The following is a 19,659-nucleotide window of genomic DNA, read 5'->3' as shown; positions in this document are numbered from 1 at the left end:
TTTACAATTGTTGATGATGGTTCATAATGCATTAATGTTAACAGAGACCATATATTAACAAACTGAAGTGCTGTAAGTGTTGTTCATGTTATATTAACTAAATTTAGTTAACTAATTTTAACAAATATATCCTTGTTATGAAGCTTTACAGATACTATTTTGTGGGGTTTAAATGGATTCAAATTATACTAAAACTAAAAATGGCCATTTAAAAAAAATAGCCGCAGGTTAGATCAAATAACCAAGATCCGACGATTATTTCATAATCGTGACAGGTAATCAGTAAAAATCGTGTTATTTAATTTTATTACACCAAGAAAATCATTTCACATATCATACATATTCAATATATCGGCCAGCTCCACTTCAGAATCACCCAGTGTCACCATCTTGTCACTATTTAGGTTGGGCTTTTACAGGGCATAAGTGGGGCATGAAATGTGGGATTTTTAGTATGCATACATGAACTGCTTGTGACCTCCAGTGTCCTAAAGAGCAGTGCTGTATGTTCGTTCATGGTTTTGTGCGCATAATGCGAGTAAACATAGAGTTTTAAATGCCGTTCTGCATTTGTTTTACAGACACTAACCAGCTTCCCCTCTCTTCCTTTTTTTTTTTTTTTTTTTTTTTTTTTTTCCATTGTTGCACACAAGTGTAGTAACCATGACCCAGTTTCTACTCTCTCTTGAGCACACGTGATATAGATGTGGGTAATTTGGAAATCACAGATTAGATGAGAAAAGGGGTGAGTTGGGGAGAGCAAAAATTAAGCACATTTGAAAATTTAAGTCCTGAGCTGTGATTTGTCTTAATCCGGCTTGGAGTAAACTCCTCTTAAACAATCACAGACAAGCACAAATGATCGAAATTGTGTTGTGAATTTCATTTCTCAATTGATATGGACTGAATTAATAAACTGACCTCTGACCCTGTGCTGTTTTCATTGTCATTAGTCATGTGATGTTTGCCTCTGTTATTGTAACCTTGGCTTGATTCACATGATTTATCTCAAAGCATATGACAGCTGTCTGAGTAATGAATGTTTGATGGGGTGTTTCACATGGATGTTTGTTGCAGTGAAGTAACAGGGTAGAGTTTGGACAGACTTATTAATTTACAAAGGTCAACAAACTCAAAGACAAAGGCAAGCATCACAAATACTATTGCTCAAACTTAGATTTTAGGATTATGAAAACCCCCTTACCCCAAGTATCGAACTTGGGTGCATAGCTCGTCCTGTGCTACAGACATAATTTATACCTCAAATTATTTGGCTTTTTGTGGTATGTGTTATTACTTTTCTAAGCAATTGGACTTGACAGTTTTTGCCTGGCTAACTGAAGGGAAAACTGAGGCAGAAATTCCATAGACTTTGAAGGAAGGACCCAAGCCATATCTAGGAACAAGAATATCATAGGTTATGTTCAGACTGCCAGTCCAAATCCGATTTTTGTGCATATCCGATTGGAATTCCGATCATAAGTCTGAACGGCAAACAGTCACATGAAATACGATTTTTACAAATCAGTTTCAAGCTACATTCATATGTAGTTTTTCATGCTACATAAATAAACGTTATATGTCACACATTGTTGCAATAAGCATGCTGGAATCGGTGGTGGAAATAAGCTGTTTTGGCGTAGTGTAGGTCTAGCTGAGAATATTATTAATGGAATCTTCCCGTGTGCATTCTGAAGTTTGACAGCCACATCGGTTTTTTTTTTCAGAGGTGGCTACAACACCAGTCACTGCTAGTCTGTGTGGACCACACATTGCTTTGAACTATGATACCGTTGGAGATGGCAGCACAAAATAAAATAGCGCATGCCCGCTGCCTCATAAGACATAGTCCAGTGCAGCAGCAACGCATTACCATGTTATAAGCTAAAATCTCATTCCATTCCCCCTCAATGTTGTTATTTTTTGCGTACTGACACTACGCCATTGCTATAGAAACCAATGCAGATGTGCCAGAAAATGAAAATGGCCACAGGACCCACAAATCGGATCTGATCAGTTGTGATGCACAGTGCGAACAGTCAATCATGAAGATCGGATACACAAAAAAAATGGATAAGGACTGACAGTCTGAATGTACACTTGCTGAGCACTTTATTAGGAACACTATGGACATGGTCTTCTGCTGTTATAGCCCATCTGCCTCAAGGTTTGACATGTTGTGCATTCTGAGATGCTATTCTGCTCACTACAATTGTACAGAGGGGATATCTGAATTACTGCCACTCACTGGACGATTTTAGTTTTTGGCAACATTGAGTAAACTCTAGAGACTGTTGCATGTGAAAATCCCAGGAGATCAGCAGTTACAGAAATACTCAAACCAGGCCGTCTGGCACCAACAATCATGACATGATTCTGATGGTTGTTGTGAACATTAACTGAAGCTCCAGACCCGTATCTGCATGATTTTATGCATTGCACTGCTGCCACACGATTGGCTGATTAGATAATTGCATGAATAAGTAGGTGTACACATGTTCCTAATAAAGTGCACAGTGAGTGTGGCTATAGAGACTTAGGAGCTCTTTTGACTTGGACCAATAAGCACTAATCACCTAGCAGTACGCTAAAAGCATAGTAATGCCCTGGCGTGGTGACAAGTTTTGCATGGGCGAAGAGCACTCACATTTTCTTCAGATAATGTGAAAATCTAGTAATGTTTTTGGAAAAGTAACACCCTGTAAAAGATGAGTATTCATTTTACATAAAAGCCTCCCTAAAATACTGTATGATTGTGTTGTGACAGGCAGTGAACTGTAAAGGCCAGCACAGCATCTCCTACACATTGTCCAGAAACCAGACGGTGGTGGTGGAGTACAGCCATGACAAAGACACAGACATGTTTCAGGTAATGTTCTGCAAAATACCCTATGCATACATGACATGACACTTTAGCTCTGTTCAGATGTAGAGAGCTGCCTCCCAAGGGGCCTTTCGCACCAAACCTGTATGCCTCAGACCACGTTGTTTTTCAATTGTTGTCCACCTTTTTTATTGGACTGTGGTATTTCTAGTCCTTTGCTAAATTTGTTTTATCCTGCTGACACCCTTGAAACTGTTTTTAACAAAGTCTGTCCGTAATCAATTTAAAGTTTATTAAAAATGCATCTTAAACATCTTGTATAGGTTTAAAAAATAAATAAATAAAATAAAAATCTTAGGTTGTTTTACCTGTTTGTTATATTTTAACCTGGATTTTGCCATGAAAATAGCTATAAAAGCTGGCAGGGCATTAAAAACAAACTAACAATCTATTTGCTGTGTTCTAGCTTTTTTAGCACAAGAACGTGTTTGGTTTGAACAACCCCTAAGGCAGCATCCTAACTGAAATGGAACCTCAAAAGTGACTGATTTGAAACATTCTACAAAAGCTCATGATGCCACACATGGCGCTCCTCACGGGAGACTAGATTGGCAATTGATTTCAATAGAGACTTGACACTAACAAATAGGGCTGAAATGATAAGTTTGACAATTTTTCATTGTCGAATAGTCGTTTGATGTCATTTATTTTTTATCCCAATTTGGAATGCCCAATTCCCACTGCTTAGTAGGTCCTTGTGGTGGCACGGTTACTCGCCTCAATCCGAGTGGCGGAGGAAAAGTCTCAGTTGCCTCCGCTTCTGAGACCGTCAATCTGTGCATCTTATCATGTGGCTCACTGTGCATGACACCACGGAGACCTGCAGCATGGGAGGCTCATGCTACTCTCCGCGATCCACACACAACTTGCCACATGCCCCATTGAGAGCGAGAACCCCTAATCACGACCTCGAGGATGTTACCCCATGTGACTCTACCCTCCCTAGCAACCGTGCCAATTTGGTTGCTTAAGAGACCTGGCTGGAGTCACTCAGCATGCCCTGGATTTGAACTCGTGACTCCAGGGGTGGTAGTCAGTGTCAGTACTCGCTGAGCTACCCAGGCCCCTGTTTGATGTCATTTAATGTAAAATGAGATCATATGAATCTAACGTGTGAGAGGAGTACTGCAGCTCACGCCTGATTGAGGAGAGGAAGAAAACAGATCTTACAGTCCAAATGCACTCTAAACTTTCCAAACAGCTTCAGGTGATGTAGATTGCAAAGCATGAGGAGATTATACAAAATAACTAAATACAGAAGCACACTTGTTGTGGAATAAGTGGAGCTGGAGCTGCCGCTCCGCTGAAGCAAAACTTATGTGTCGAACATCTTTAAAGGAAACACCCCAACGTTACATCTTTAATGCGTTATAGCTTTATTTAAGTTCAAATAATAAGGAAGCAGGTCATGTAAATAACTACAAACTCTGAAACTGGCATTTCTCTGTGCAGTCAGCACCTCTTCTATGAGTTGCACGAAGTGTCCCGATCTAAGGGGGAGAGATTGAAACTGCAGCCGGCTGAGGCACATTGGTGTGGGGATGCTCGACCCTCTCATGCGTTTGCTGCAGCTAAATTATAACGTGATGCTTGCGACATATTGAAGCATAATATACTGTATGTGTCATGGTGTGTATCTTATCATGAAGAAAAAAGAGCTAATGATTAATAGTTGCAATAATCGCAGAATAGTCTAATAATCGTTCGAATAATCGTTCGATTAATCGATTATCAAAATAATCATTAGTTGCAGCCCTACTAATAAAGCGATACTCTAAATACATAGTGCTCAGAAATATTGTGAAACATTTCTTTTGGGGGGGTAGGGGGTGAATTCAGTGTTTGTTTGACTGTGAGCAGGGAAAACTCTTTCTCTCTGACTGACATACTCCAATCAAAATCTATGATTGGATACAGTTTTCGACTTCCCCCACGAGTACAGGCACATGCTCAGATACGACAGTAGTGTGTGTTTTTTTTGGTCTGTGCATGAGGAAAGGGCCATGGAGATTGCAGAAAAGCCAAAACAGGAACCAGAAGCAGCTCACAGGGACAAAACCGAAAATAGCTCTATAAAAAGGAAATAAAGTGGAGAAGGTTGCGTCTTTATTTTAGTATGTGTATTTATAAACAGGATTTAGTGAAATGAGCACCTCTCTATTCTTGGGAATTTCCATCCCTGTTTAAAACCTAAAACAGGCTCTTCAAACAAGTCCTGGCACATTCATGAAAAACAAAATTATGCCCATGTCCTGTTTACTGCTGAGAAAATAGTTTAGGGACATTACTAAAAGGCCTAGATCGCAAAGTGTGAGGGGAATTATAATGCAAAAATACTAAATAAGTAAATACAGAACCAGTGTCATTGTGAAATAAAGCAGAGCCGGATCAGGCATTCCACTTAAGCAAACCTTGCATGGCAGAGCATCTAAAAAGGAAACACGCTGGTGTTATATCTTTAATGCATCCTTTATTAAGTTAAAATGAAAAGGAAATGTGCCATGTAATTAAAACTCAGAAACTGGCCTTTCTCTGTGCGGTCAGTGCCGCTTCTAAGAGTCACGTGAAGTGACCCAATCTAACGGGGAGAGATTGAAACTGCACCTGGCTGATGTGCACTCTGGTGCGGGGATGCTCGTCCCTCTCGTGCGTTTGCTGCAGTTAGATTATAACGTGATGCTCGAGACATATTGAATCATAATATACTGTATGTGTGAGTCTCATCATGCAGAAAATCTGTGATACGCAGCTCTATAAAAGGAATGTTCCAGGTTCAATACAAGTTGAGCTCTGTCGATGGCATTTGTGTCATAATATTGATTACCACAAAAATTTATTTTGACTTGCCGCTCCTTTTCTTTAAAAAAAAAAAAAAAGCAAAAATCTTGGTTCCAGTGAGGCACTTATAATGGAAGTGAATGGGGATTTGTTTTGTTTTTTTGTTTTTTTTTGTTTTTTTTTTTATGCAATAAAATACTCTGTTTTTATACAGTTATAAGCTTCACATTTCTGTGTTTTTAAACCCTCCAAGAATTGGCCACATTCACTTTCATTGACCCCATTCAGTGCCTCACTGAAACCCATATTTTTGCTTTTTTTAAAGAAAAGGAGGAACGAGTCCAAATTAATTTTTGTGGTAATCAACATACAGGTGCATCTCAATAAATTAGAATGTCGTGGAAAAGTTCATTTATTTCAGTAATTCAAATCAAATTGTGAAACTCGTGTATTAAATAAATTCAGTGCACACAGACTGAAGTAGTTTAAGTCTTTGGTTCTTTTAATTGTGATGATTTTGGCTCACATTTAACAAAAACCCACCAATTCACTATCTCAAAAAATTAGAATATGGTGACATGCCAATCAGCTAATCAACTCAAAACACCTGCAAAGGTTTTTTGAGCCTTCAGAATGGTCTCTCAGTTTGGTTCACTAGGCTACACAATCATGGGGAAGACTGCTGATCTGACAGTTGTCCAGAAGACAATCATTGACACCCTTCACAGGGAGGGTAAGCCACAAACATTCATTGCCAAAGAAGCTGGCTGTTCACAGAGTGCTGTATCCAGGCATGTTAACAGAAAGTTGAGTGGAAGGAAAAAGTGTGGAAGAAAAAGATGCACAACCAACTGAGAGAACCGCAGCCTTATGATTGTCAAGCAAAATCGATTCAAGAATTTGGGTGAACTTCACAAGGAATGGACTGAGGCTGGGGTCAAGGCATCAAGAGCCACCACACACAGACGTGTCAAGGAATTTGGCTACAGTTGTCGTATTCCTCTTGTTAAGCCACTCCTGAACCACAGACAACGTCAGAGGCTTCTTACCTGGGCTAAGGAGAAGAAGAACTGGACTGTTGCCCAGTGGTCCAAAGTCCTCTTTTCAGATGAGAGCACGTTTTGTATTTCGTTTGGAAACCAAGGTCCTAGAGTCTGGAGGAAGGGTGGAGAAGCTCATAGCCCAAGTTGCTTGAAGTCCAGTGTTAAATTTCCACAGTCTGTGATGATCTGGGGTGCAATGTCATCTGCTGGTGTTGGTCCATTGTGTTTTTTGAAAACCAAAGTCACTGCACCCGTTTACCAAGAAATTTTGGAGCACTTCATGCTTCCTTCTGCTGACCAGCTTTTTAAAGATGCTGATTTCATTTTCCAGCAGGATTTGGCACCTGCCCACACTGCCAAAAGCACCAAAAGTTGGTTAAATGACCATGGTGTTGGTGTGCTTGACTGGCCGGCAAACTCACCAGACCTGAACCCCATAGAGAATCTATGGGGTATTGTCAAGAGGAAAATGAGAAACAAGAGACCAAAAAATGCAGATGAGCTGAAGGCCACTGTCAAAGAAACTTGGGCTTCCATACCACCTCAGCAGTGCCACAAACTGATCACCTCCATGCCACGCCGAATTGAGGCAGTAATTAAAGCAAAAGGAGCCCCTACCAAGTATTGAGTACATATACAGTAAATGAACATACTTTCCAGAAGGCCAACAATTCACTAAAAATGTTTTTTTTATTGGTCTTATGATGTATTCTAATTTTTTGAGATAGTGAATTGGTGGGTTTTTGTTAAATGTGAGCCAAAATCATCACAATTAAAAGAACCAAAGACTTAAACTACTTCAGTCTGTGTGCATTGAATTTATTTAATACACGAGTTTCACAATTTGATTTGAATTACTGAAATAAATGAACTTTTCCACAACATTCTAATTTATTGAGATGCACCTGTATGCCACAAATGCTGTCGATTGAGCTTAACTTGTATTGGACCCCTAATATTCCTTTTAAGTAGAGAGAGTTTGTTTTTTGTTAGTTAAAGATGGACTGAAGTGAACAAAAATTTTAGAGAGTATAGTCTTAGCCCTTTATACACTATAACAAAATACGTTTTTAAATAGTATTTTTCTGGCTTGTTTTCCAAAATAATTTCTAAACTCCTTTAAAACAGCGAACATTTACTTTAGGAGCTATACTGCAGAAGAAAAAAAAAATGATCAGAGAATGTTACAATACAATATTTAATATTTAAATATTTTAAAATATCTAAAAATCCTTAAAACAAGATGCATTTACCTGAAAAGCAGCATATAAGATATTTAGACTTGCTTTAAGACTTGCTTGTGTGTGTGTGTGTGTGTGTGTGTGTGTGTGTGTGTGTGTGTATATATATATATATATATATATATATATATATATATATATATATATATATATATATATATATATATATATAAATTTCACTGGCAGAAGTATGAACAAGTAAAAAAAACTTACTGAAGATGCATTCTCTGAAAGCAAGTCTAAATATCTTATGTTGCTTCTCAGGTAAATATATCTTGTTTTAAGGATTTTTAGATGGAAAACAAGACCAAAACCTCTTTACAACAATAGGATTTTTTTTTGCTGATTTAAATTTAATCCTTGTAATTCATTGAATTTCATTTAGAGGTGTTTTTAAAATATGATTGTGCTATTTATTGTTAGCAAGCACGTTTAAAATCTTTTAAGTCGAGGCACAAGCTGAATAGTCTGTTAAGAGCTAATGATTAATCGTTACAATAATCGCCCGAATAGTATAATAATGGTTCTAATAATCGTTAGATTAGACAATTATCAAAATAATCATTAGTTGCAGCTCTAATCTCACATAAAGTTTGGCCTATTCACACAAAGTTGCAAACATTTTCAAAATGACAGTATTTTACCCTTTACACCAACTGTGAACATTTGTCCTGCAAATAAACTAACCAATCAATAATATGCGTTGCAACCTGTGTGGAAAGCTTTAATGCAAAAAAATAGTTGCTGAATTTTCATGTGTAATTTGTGCTGCCTTGTTTACGAATTTAAACCTTAAAATTGAGGTGTGTGGTATTTAACAGCATGTCACAGGAACTGTCCATCAAGTACACTGTTGTAAATAAACTGTAATATTGTTTTTAATTTGTCAGACAGTTGGAAGCATTTTGAGGTTGTAAGCGGTAGATGGGCAACTTTTTTATGTCTTAGATTGGACGATCGACGGAGGGCCCCATCGACTTTGTGGTGACAGACACTGTGTCAGGGGGCGGGGAGAGCGAGGACACGCCCATCACTCAAAGCACCATCTCCCGCTTCGCCTGCCGCGTGGTGTGTGAACGGAACCCACCCTACACAGCGCGCATCTATGCCGCAGGCTTTGATTCTTCCAAAAATATATTTCTCGGAGTAAGTATGCTGTGGAAATATCTTGAGATACATTTCTCATTAACATGAGCTTTTTTAAAAGATTTTTTTATTAATAAATGTACTATTTGTTGTCTGGGGAAGTATCCACTTCTGCTTATCCAGTGGAACTGATTTAAACTAACCTGATAAATATAGGTGTGTCTGTGCAGTGCACACATTGTTTGTTTATGTATAGTAATTAAGTGTCACTGTAGGAGAAAGCAGCCAAATGGAAGAATCCAGATGGTCACATGGATGGGCTGACAACCAATGGTGTGCTAGTCATGCACCCGCGGGGTGGGTTCACGGAGGAGTCCAAGCCTGGTGTGTGGAGGGAGATATCGGTGTGTGGAGATGTTTACACGCTGAGAGAAACACGGTCCGCTCAGACTCGAGGCAAACTGGTTAGTGATTAAGCTGCGGCTGCTCAATTTAGTGCAGAATGTAGCTAATCTCCTTATAAATCATGTTTTATTTGTGATTTAATTCCCTGGGCTGAGAAATAAAGTTAACAAACCAATAAAGAGCCAAACATGTTTCAACCCCTTCCCTCCAACTACCTGGTCCGTTCTGGTATGGAACGCCCACTTTTCACAGTCCAATCAATTCCTGTGTAAAATTAATTTAAGCAAATGAAGAATACAAAAAGATATTTTATGAATTGTCTAGATTTTAGTTGATTGATTATCTGAACTAAAGATCAGGATTGGAGATCCAGGGTCAGGAAATTTCTTGAATCTCCTTTGATCTAAAAAATTCCAGTTTATGAAATTGGTGTGGTGTTGGTGTAGTGGTTAAGATTGTTGGCTGGCAGGACTTGTACTGGTTCAAACCATGGTAAGTGTGACCTATAAACTGAGGGTTAAAGATATCCTTATCACCATTAAACACTTGTATAAAAGGCCCGTTTTCACTGGGAGTGAATGTTTGCCATGAACAAGACTTTACATCAGCAGCTGTTGATATCGAACAAATGAAAGCTATAATTATAACAAACTACCTGAGCAAAAAGTAATGATATGAAAATTCAATGCTGACAAAATGGGAATGTTAAATATTTATACAATATATTAAGCCTATTCGGCACTGTTTTATTATAGCTGCACTGTTATTATATTTTATATTGAAGTGAGTGGAATCTGTTTTGTCCAGATGCAAGTATCTTGCTTTTAAAGCATGTGAACGACCAGAATGCTTTTTCGTTACGCTTCCATTTATTTCTTGGTGTGAACCAGCCTTTCCTATGGTTAGGCACCCTAAACTTCTGCAAGTACTGTACTCTTGGGTAAGAAGATTGGAATAAACTGAACAAAACTAGCTACGAAAAAAATATAAAACCAAGTCTATTGAAATACCACTAGATACAGGCAGATTTGAAGCATAATTTTTCCATGTTTTAGAACATTTCTGTGTGCATTTTGGAAAATGTCATAGTGTTATTGCCTAAATGCTTCTTGCTGCTCTCATTTGGAAAGAGCAAGCTAGGGTGTTTTTAGAATGTCTGACATCTATAAAAGGAGGGGAAGAAGTGTGTTTTGATCCCTAGGTACTTGTTTACTTATTTAGAGGAATGTGCTCTACAAACCTTTCAACAGTATGAGTGTTTGCACCTCTAGCTCCCTCTGGAGGTAGAATGTGGTTCTGCACATTGCGTTGAAAAACCATAGTTAAAGTGACATTAAACCCCCTAGTTCAACACCAGTCACACACACCTTAAACTCGAAAAAATGAAATGGGTGTGAAAAGATGTAAAAAGTTGGTTAGGGTAGTGGGTGGGAATTGGGGAAGGACAGGGAAGCACAACAATGCACTCACGATAGAGATGGCTGAACATTGAAATGTGAGCGGAAACAAAAGCAAAAGAGTTTTGGGGCACTTTGCTGTATATCAGTTATGGGGGGGAAAAGTATGATTGTGTGAAAAGTGAAGATGGTAGAACAGTTTCAGATATTTTGTTAACTTTTATTAATGAATGGAAAGTGAATGTTGCCAACAATACCAGGACTGCTTGAGAGACCTACAGCTTGGCACACACTACACAACTCAAGCTCATCCTCTTTGTTTTGAATGGGCAACTGGTCTGCAATGAGAAGCCACAGATCGCACGACCAATGGTCTTGTAGCATGCGCACTTCTGCGATTTTACCTAGACTAGTCACAAACACTACGACAGATTTCAAACCTGCTTGAAATCTGGCCGATGAGTCATCAGGTTTGCACACTGTCCCAATGAGCAAAAGACCTACATTGAGCAAAAGTCAATGAAATACAGAGAGCATGAGGAGATCAGTGCATTAAGGATACAAAATCAGGATACAAAAAATAATAATGAAATAAAACATCACCCGCAATAACGTGTGTAAAAATGTGTTTTGGGGTTTCATGACCCTTAAAAAATCAAGCTAGATACAAAGGTACAAAAATTAAGAGATGAGAACAACATAAGAACAAGTCTTTCTAGTGGAAGTATGGCATTTATTGAATCTGCTCAAAAATATTAGACACATTTATATTGTTAAATGAAAATTATTAAAATGTTATTTGACTCTGTAGTAATTGTTTTATAAAATCAACAAGGCACTTGAGGCCGTGCTACTTTGTGCATTGTCCTCGAATATTTGTTTTATTTGCTGCTCAGGTGGAGAGTGAAAGTAACGTACTGCAGGATGGGTCTCTGGTTGACCTGTGTGGAGCCACGCTGCTCTGGCGCACTGCCGATGGGCTTTTCCACACCCCCACTCAGAAGCACCTGGAGGCCTTGCGGCAAGAGTTGAATGCAGCCCGACCTCAATGTCCTGTGGGCCTCAACACCCTGGCGTTCCCCAGCATGCAGCGCTGCAGCCGTGCCCTGACCAGCGTCCCCTCCCAGGAGGACAAGCAGCCCTGGGTCTACCTGGCCTGTGGCCACGTTCATGGCTACCATGACTGGGGCCACCGCTCTGAACGAGACTCCAATGCTCAGAGAGAATGTCCCATGTGTAGAGCTGTCGGCCCCTATGTACCACTCTGGCTCGGGTGTGAACCAGCCTTTTATGTGGATACAGGTGCACCAACATATGCCTTCGTACCCTGTGGCCACGTGTGCTCTGAAAAATCAGCCCGCTATTGGGCAGAAATTCCTTTACCGCACGGTACACATGCTTTCCACGCCGCGTGCCCGTTCTGTGCAACCCAACTCAATCTGACACAAAAGTGGGCCAAATTGATCTTCCAAGGGCCTATAGACTGAGTGTGTAGGGGGACATCAAGCTGAATGAGTGGACACTGGATTATAACATAATTCGAAGTCCAGTATACTGAAGGAGGTTTGAAAGAGGTTGTTACTAAGAGCCGACTCATAAATGCTTATGCGCTTGAAATGCTTATGCTGGAGAGCAAGGTTTTGCTCAGATGATGATATCAAAGTTGCCTTGCCGATTGACAGGAGGTGTCAGTCATGATTTGCCAACAAAGAGTTGTTTTATCTTCCGGTCCACAAGATGTCAGTTCACACCAGCATTACCACATCACTCAGGAGATTCTCTGATGCATTTGTAAACGGGATACTTTATGGCTGCTTCATCCAACTCTTGTTGATCTACTTGTCAGTGTAGTTTTGTAGCAGCCCTGCTTTAACGTTTTGTCCTTCCCATGATTTCCAAAGAACTTGATTTATCTGGTTTTAGTGTGTTTAGAGTTGGAATTACACTGTGTTGAAAGATCTTTAGGAAAAGGACTGAGCATCTAAGTTTTAACAGGCAAACATTTCAATGTCTACTATGTGGGAACTCCCAAAGTTCAGGATCAGATATGCCAAATTCCACAAGGGGCTTCTACAAATAAGGATGCATTACTGGTTGGAGTATTGATTTGGGAATAGCAATACTAAAATGGTTGTTTCCAAAGATTAAAATGGTGCTCCTGTTGTGATTATGGCATGAAGAGCTACCAACATAAATTCCACTAGAGTCCTTAAGAGTGTGATCACGGTGGATGCTTTATTTTCTAATTGATTGTGCATTATGAAATTAGATTCATGATTTCTAATTTTTAATTTATTTTAGCATTCTGTGTTCACAACGGAGCCCCTTAGAGGACAGGGAGGGAAAGTAGTTTCTGAACAAGTTTTACATTCCCTTAAAATAGTTTTGCTTTGTCTCTCAAAAAGGTTTGCGTTCCCTCGCAATAGCTATATCAAATTCCACAGTTTTTAAAACCATAATTCCTACAAAAAAAAAAAAAACACAAACGCACCTTTATGAAAATTAACCATGGCTTCAGTACAGGAAGCAGGATTTTAAAAAACATACATGTACAACAAATTAACCATGGTGTTCCTATAGTAAAACTGTACTATCCTGTACTTATTTTAGCAGAAAGATTTATTTTCATTACCATAGTTTTGGTTTTCCTAGGGTTTTACTACAAATATAAAGTACGGTTACTGTAGTAAAACAATGAAATAATTTCATGAGGAATTAAGGCTGGGCAATTATAAGTTTACAATATTTTTATAAAAAAAATATTGCAATATCCGATTACATAGTCAGCCCCCTGGCCAAGGGATCAGTGAATATTCTTGCTTTATTGTTTTTGCGTTAAATTAAATAAACTTATTGAAACAAAAAACCAAAGAAATTTCTAAATTCAAATTGCACTTCAAACGAAATGAAAAAGTGGACAAAAAATCATATCTGTCAAACAGGTAGAAAATGACATACAAATTAATATATAAAGACAATTATATATGCAAACAAAAATAATAAATGATTTAAATAATAATAATAAATTATAAATCAATTTTAGGTTCAAGGTGAACTTGTTTAGGTTGTATACACATGTATAGGCTATGAAGTGAACCTGCAGAGTTGCGTTCACAATGCATGTTAAGTGCGAACTGCTCCGTGGAAATAAAGCAAACTAAACTTCGAGCACCTCATGAGATGGTTGTATGTCATTTGCAGCATTTTCATAGATGACCCTATTCTTGCAAATAGTTTTCAGACAACTGAAACAGAAAAGAAAGAGTGAGAACTCTACATGTGCATGTTCCACGAGACGTTCCCGCTTCACGCCTCTGAACAAACAGTGCATCAGATACACGCACTGACGGCTTCTCTTACGTCTGGTCTTCAAAATACAATAAAGTGTGTTTCTTCAAGTGTGTGTCTTTGCATCTAACAGCATTTATTGTCGTGTCATTCCGAGACGTCTTGCAGTTAGCCGGCCGCTGTGGCGGGTAGATGATCAAAATTACCCGCTATGTGCATGATATAGGCTACCTGCATTTGGCAGGTGTTACTAATTTCATACCCTGGGCTACTATTTAATATATCTGGCGACTTCCCAGCTCCATGTTTGTGTAATTTCCTGATATTGTCGATAATCGTCTGTTTATGAGTGTCGCAATCGGCATCAGGATATTTGTCAGATATCGTCGATATCCGATTACATCATCCTATCGCCCAGCCCTTTAAGGAATGAATAAAGCAATTGCGAGGGAACCCAGAATAACTGCAAGGGAACGCAAAACTTATTGTGAGGGAAATAACTTCCCTCCTGTCCTCTTAGGGGTTCAGTAGTTCACCTACTTCAATGATCCCTAAAAGTATTTGGAAACTAACACTTTTTTTTTTTTTTTTTTGCTCCATACATGGCAAATTAATGTTATGTTTTGAAGGTTAGAGTGCAGATTCTAAGCTTTAATGTAAGGGTATTTTTATTTGTATCTGGTTAACCGGTAATAAGATTAACAAAGGATGTTGCCAAATACGTTTGAAATGGGCTATAAATCTTGTTACTGGAAGAATAGTTTTTGTATTATTTACTACTTCTTGAAAAGCTTGTCCCATATATTTTTTGGTACTATTCATTGCTAGCCATGTGTTCATTTTCCACATGATGTCCATGTACAATCAAAGGTGATGTGAAATTTTTGGGCTATCCTACAGTCAGCATCAAGACTTTTCCAAATATGCAGAATAATTTAGATTGAAATCAAACATGTTAACTTGATGGTGTAGAGGTCTGAGTCCTAAGACTAGGATATAATTCATTTTTCTGTTTTCAACGTCTCAAAGTATACTGTTTTGACTGCAAGCCTAAATGGACGTGTTTGACACATGCTCACTACAACTGCAATGGCAGGCCACACAAAGACCGGGACCGTCCACTTTTTTAGAAAAACTAGGCTGCATGCGGAAAGTCCGTGCATACTGTGCTGATGATGCAATTTGCGTCACCACACAGTGCGCAAGATGTACTGGCACATGGGAAACTGAAGTATACTTTAGACTATACAGTAGGTATAAGGCACAGTGATCGCCTGGTAACCATAACTGATATGTCCCTTAATTTGTAATTGGTCGAAATTCATCCTACTTCAACTTGTTCGGTCGAAATTCTTGGTTGGTCGTGGAGGCGTTAAAGTTTGTGCAGAGGCTGATTCTTATGCCTGATGACATTTTTACTGGGGTGTCAAGATATTTTAGGCATATAGAAGGGCTATTTTTTTAAAGACTTTCACATTTAGAGCCTTTTTTTGTGCTTTTTACACACTGAGAAGTATTTTACTACACAAAAGCCCATGTACAGTTGTTTTTTAAACAGATCTACTAATATATTTATTCAGTTATGTAGTTTACTCTGTGGTAGGGTGTTGTCAAAACCGAATCTGTGTGAATGTATGAGCCTCAACAACATCTGGTCGTAACTTAATTACATGTGTCTGGATAGTTGACGCTGTCAATGGTAAGTAATCAGATTTATTTTGATTGTCTTTGATTCAACTTCTGGTTACACCTGTTTTCACACATTGTCCCGAAACTCGCTCTCTACCACACTCCTCAATGTCCATGTCACTGTCAGACTTGAGTGTTAAAGAAACATTGTATTATCACGTCACCATGGATTTTATTTGTACATGGAAGTTTTGTTTTATATTTTTGTCTAGATTTATTAATTCGTTTGGATGTACAGGCAGTTCTTGTGATGTACAATATTCAATGTTTTTAAAAGATGATGAAACGCAGCTATTTTATTTGTATCTTTTACTCCCTTCTTGATTTATGGAAACATATCCTATTGTGAAATTGTCACACCAAAAGAAAAATAAATTGGTGGGCAGTATATTTTCTTAAGCAATGCTACTGTCTGTTAACAATGTTGCTTGTATGAGGCTCTTCCATGTGGAGTTAACTAAAGTAAGGCCAAAAATGTAAAAACCTAAATGCCAAAAAGGATTTAATGAAAAGGTCTCTTATGTAATGTATGTTTTATGTCATTTCAACAGCAAGATTCCATTCATTTCCAGGGAGCACTATTCTTGTGGAAACAATTGTAAAGGTCAGTTGTGCAAAACGGGCACAATAAAAAGTACACTACAGTGCTTTGGTGTTTTGATGGAACAGAGGAGCTTCAGAACACTAAGACAACAGTGCTTTGTTCTGACATTTGTTATACAACTACGTAACATGAGTTTCAGCTGCAATCAGGACAATTCAGTAAACCTATTTGAAGAACAGTCTATGCTTAAATTAACTATTTTCATGAGTCTTTTATATAAATAATGGTATGAAGCTGAGTAAATAATGAGAGAATTTTCATTTTTGGGTGAACTATTCCTTTAAGTAGCTTATTTATCAATCTATCTACATCCTCACCACTGTAACATTCCTCTGGCGATCTCGAAGGACTTTTTCTTCACTGTTTGGTCTTGGAAACATACAATGAATAAAATAGAAAAAGAAAATCAGATGTTTTTCCCTATTTATCTCTTTAAACATTAAAAATGTTTATTTTGGTTACCACTTGACAAGTTCGACTCATCCCTCAGTTTGTAAAGATGAATGTGAAACACAATTGCTGTAACACAATGAAGAAATCGTGAGCACTCGCATTCAAATGAAGACTCCAGTCATACCAGTGTCCTTATAAAAGCTGTTTTATTCTACATGGAGAGGGTCCGCACATGGGGGCTGCCATGTTATGATCACATGACCAGCCGAATACTACTTGCTTAATCTCAATAACCGTCCTGTTATTTGACACCTTAACTCATTGATTAAAGTAATCATGGCTGACTGTTAATACTAAATTTCTACAATGGCATCTGAAACTGAAAACTATTGATTTTAAACGATGCTGCATCTAAGCCACTAGGTATCAGTGTAAGTCCAAGATGACACGAAGACAAAGGTTACAGAGTGCATCTTTAACATTAAGGGTGCGCATATACAGTTGAAGTCAGAAGTTTACATACATTTAGGTTGAAGTCATTAAAACTCATTTTTTAACCACAGATTAAAATTAGCAAACTATAGTTTTGGCAAGTCGTTTAGGACATCTACTTTGTGCATGACACAAGTAATTTTTCCAACAATTGTTTACAGACAGATTGTTTCACTTTTAATTGACTATATCACAATTCCAGTGGGTCAGAAGTTTACATACACTAAGTTAACTGTGCCTTTAAGCAGCTTGGATAATTCCAGAAAATGATGTCAAGCCTTTAGCCAATTAGCTTCTGATAGGAGTTGTACCTGTGGATGTATTTTAAGGCCTACCTTCAAACTCGGTGCCTCTTTGCTTGACATCATCGGAAAATCTAAAGAAATCAGCCAAGACCTCAGAAAACATTTTTTGGACCTCCACAAGTCTGGTTTATCATTGGGAGTAATTTCCAAATAACTTTAGGTACCACATTCATCTGTACAAACAATAGTATGCAAGTAAACACCATGGGACCACGCAGCCATCATACCGCTCGGGAAGGAGACTCATTCTGTCTCCTAGAGATTAACGTAGTTTGGTGTGGAAAGTGCAAATCAATCCCAGAACAACAGCAAAGGACCTTGTGAAGATGCTGAAGGAAACAGGTAGACAAGTATCTATATCCACAGTAAAATGAGTCCTTTATCAACATAACCTTAAAGGCTGCTCAGCAAGGAAGAAGCTACTGCTCCAAAACCGGCATAAAAAAGCCAGGCTACAGTTTGCAAGTGCACGTGGGGACAAAGATCTTAATTTTTGGATAAATGTCCTCTGGTCTAATGAAACATAAATTGAACTGTTTGGCCATAATGACCATTGTTATTTTTGGAGGAAAAAGGGTGAGGCTTGCAAGCTGAAGAACACCATCCCAACTGTGAAACATGGGGGTGGCAGCATCATGTTGTGGGGGTGCTTTGCAGCAGGAGGGACTGGTGCACTTCACTAAATAAATGGCATCATGAAGAAGGAAAAATATTTGGATATATTGAAGCAACATCTCAAGACATCAGCCAGGAAGTTAAAGCTCAGTCTGAAATGGGTCTTCCAAATGGACAATGACCCCAAGCATACCTCCAAAATTGTGGACAACAAAGTCAAGGTATTGGAGTGGCCATCATAAAGCTCTGACCTCAATCCGATAGAAAATTTGTGGGCAGAACTGAAAAAGCGTGTGCGAGCAAGGAGGCCTACAAACCTGACTCAGTTACACCAGTTCTGTCTGGAGGAATGGGCCAAAATTCCAGCAACTTATTGCGAGAAGCTTGTGGAAAGCTACCCAAAATGTTTGACCAAAGTTAAACAATTTAAAGGCAATGCTACCAAATACTAACAAAGTGTATGTAAACCTCTGACTCACTGAGAATGTGATGAAAGAAATAAAAGCTGAAATAAATAATCCTCTACTATTATTCTGATATATCACATTCTTAAAGTAGTGATCCTAACTGACCTAAGACAGGGAATGTTTTCTATGGTTAAATGTCAGGACTTGTGAAAAACTGAGTTTACATGTATTTGGCTAAGGTGTATGTAAACTTCTGACTTCAACTGTGCACTTAACACTTAAGTCGTTAATATAAAGCTGTTGGTCTGTGGACAAGTATACTTTTTTGAAACGTATGTAAACACATAAACATTGACATCCATAACCAATCTCTAAAGTATAGTTGAAATATTTAGTACTTTAGTAATACAAGATGTGGCTACTGTGTGATTGCATTGATGTTCTGGTCAAATAAATGTTAAATCCATTTCAGGGTTCTTCCTCCTACTCTTTTTCTCTGTTCTTCAGTTGCTCTTGCATTACATCATCAAGCCTGTTATAAAAGTTAAAAGTGTAGATTCATTTCTCAACACAACTGTGAACATTGTTTTTTTTTTTTTTGGAAGATAACACTTGAAAGAATCTTATAAACCAGTATCTCTTATGAATCCCACTGCGTTCAAAACAAAAAAAATATCATTTGGAGATCTTACATTGTGAAATGAGACTAACAAAATTGTAAGGATGAATAAAAATGGTAAAATCGCAACGAGGATACACTCCAAAATAAATAAATAAACAATTGTGACTGGCTCAATATGAAGTTTTTGTTGTTGTTGTTGTTTGTTCTCGAAGTTACTGCATGTAATAATTACTGGCGGCCACAACGGGGTGCTGTTACCATATTTAACAGAACCAAATATTCCACTTCAACACTTAACCACCTTTTCAAGAGCCAAAGTTATGCCTGCAGAAACATCAGTGAATGTGTTTAATGATAACTGAAAGAATAACTAATATAAAAATAAATACATTTTATTTTTTTTTAACAAT

General features: G+C 38.1%; 1 protein-coding gene across 1 annotated transcript in view; it reads left to right on the top strand.

Annotated features, from left to right (window-relative positions):
* LOC127454871 (E3 ubiquitin-protein ligase pellino homolog 2-like) overlaps window positions 1-19,429 on the top strand; it is a 48,068-nt gene extending 28,639 nt beyond the window's left edge. The window contains exons 3-6 of the mRNA XM_051722359.1: window positions 2,768-2,869; window positions 8,895-9,092; window positions 9,308-9,496; window positions 11,731-19,429. Of these exons, the coding sequence (XP_051578319.1) occupies window positions 2,768-2,869; window positions 8,895-9,092; window positions 9,308-9,496; window positions 11,731-12,321 (1,080 nt within the window). The 3' untranslated portion in view covers window positions 12,322-19,429. The remainder of the gene's footprint in view (window positions 1-2,767; window positions 2,870-8,894; window positions 9,093-9,307; window positions 9,497-11,730) is intronic.
* The last annotated feature ends 230 nt before the right edge of the window (window positions 19,430-19,659 follow it).

This window comes from Myxocyprinus asiaticus, chromosome 17 (assembly GCF_019703515.2).
Source record: "Myxocyprinus asiaticus isolate MX2 ecotype Aquarium Trade chromosome 17, UBuf_Myxa_2, whole genome shotgun sequence".
Taxonomy (NCBI): domain Eukaryota; kingdom Metazoa; phylum Chordata; class Actinopteri; order Cypriniformes; family Catostomidae; genus Myxocyprinus; species Myxocyprinus asiaticus.
This window is presented reverse-complemented; position numbering and strand designations above follow the sequence as displayed.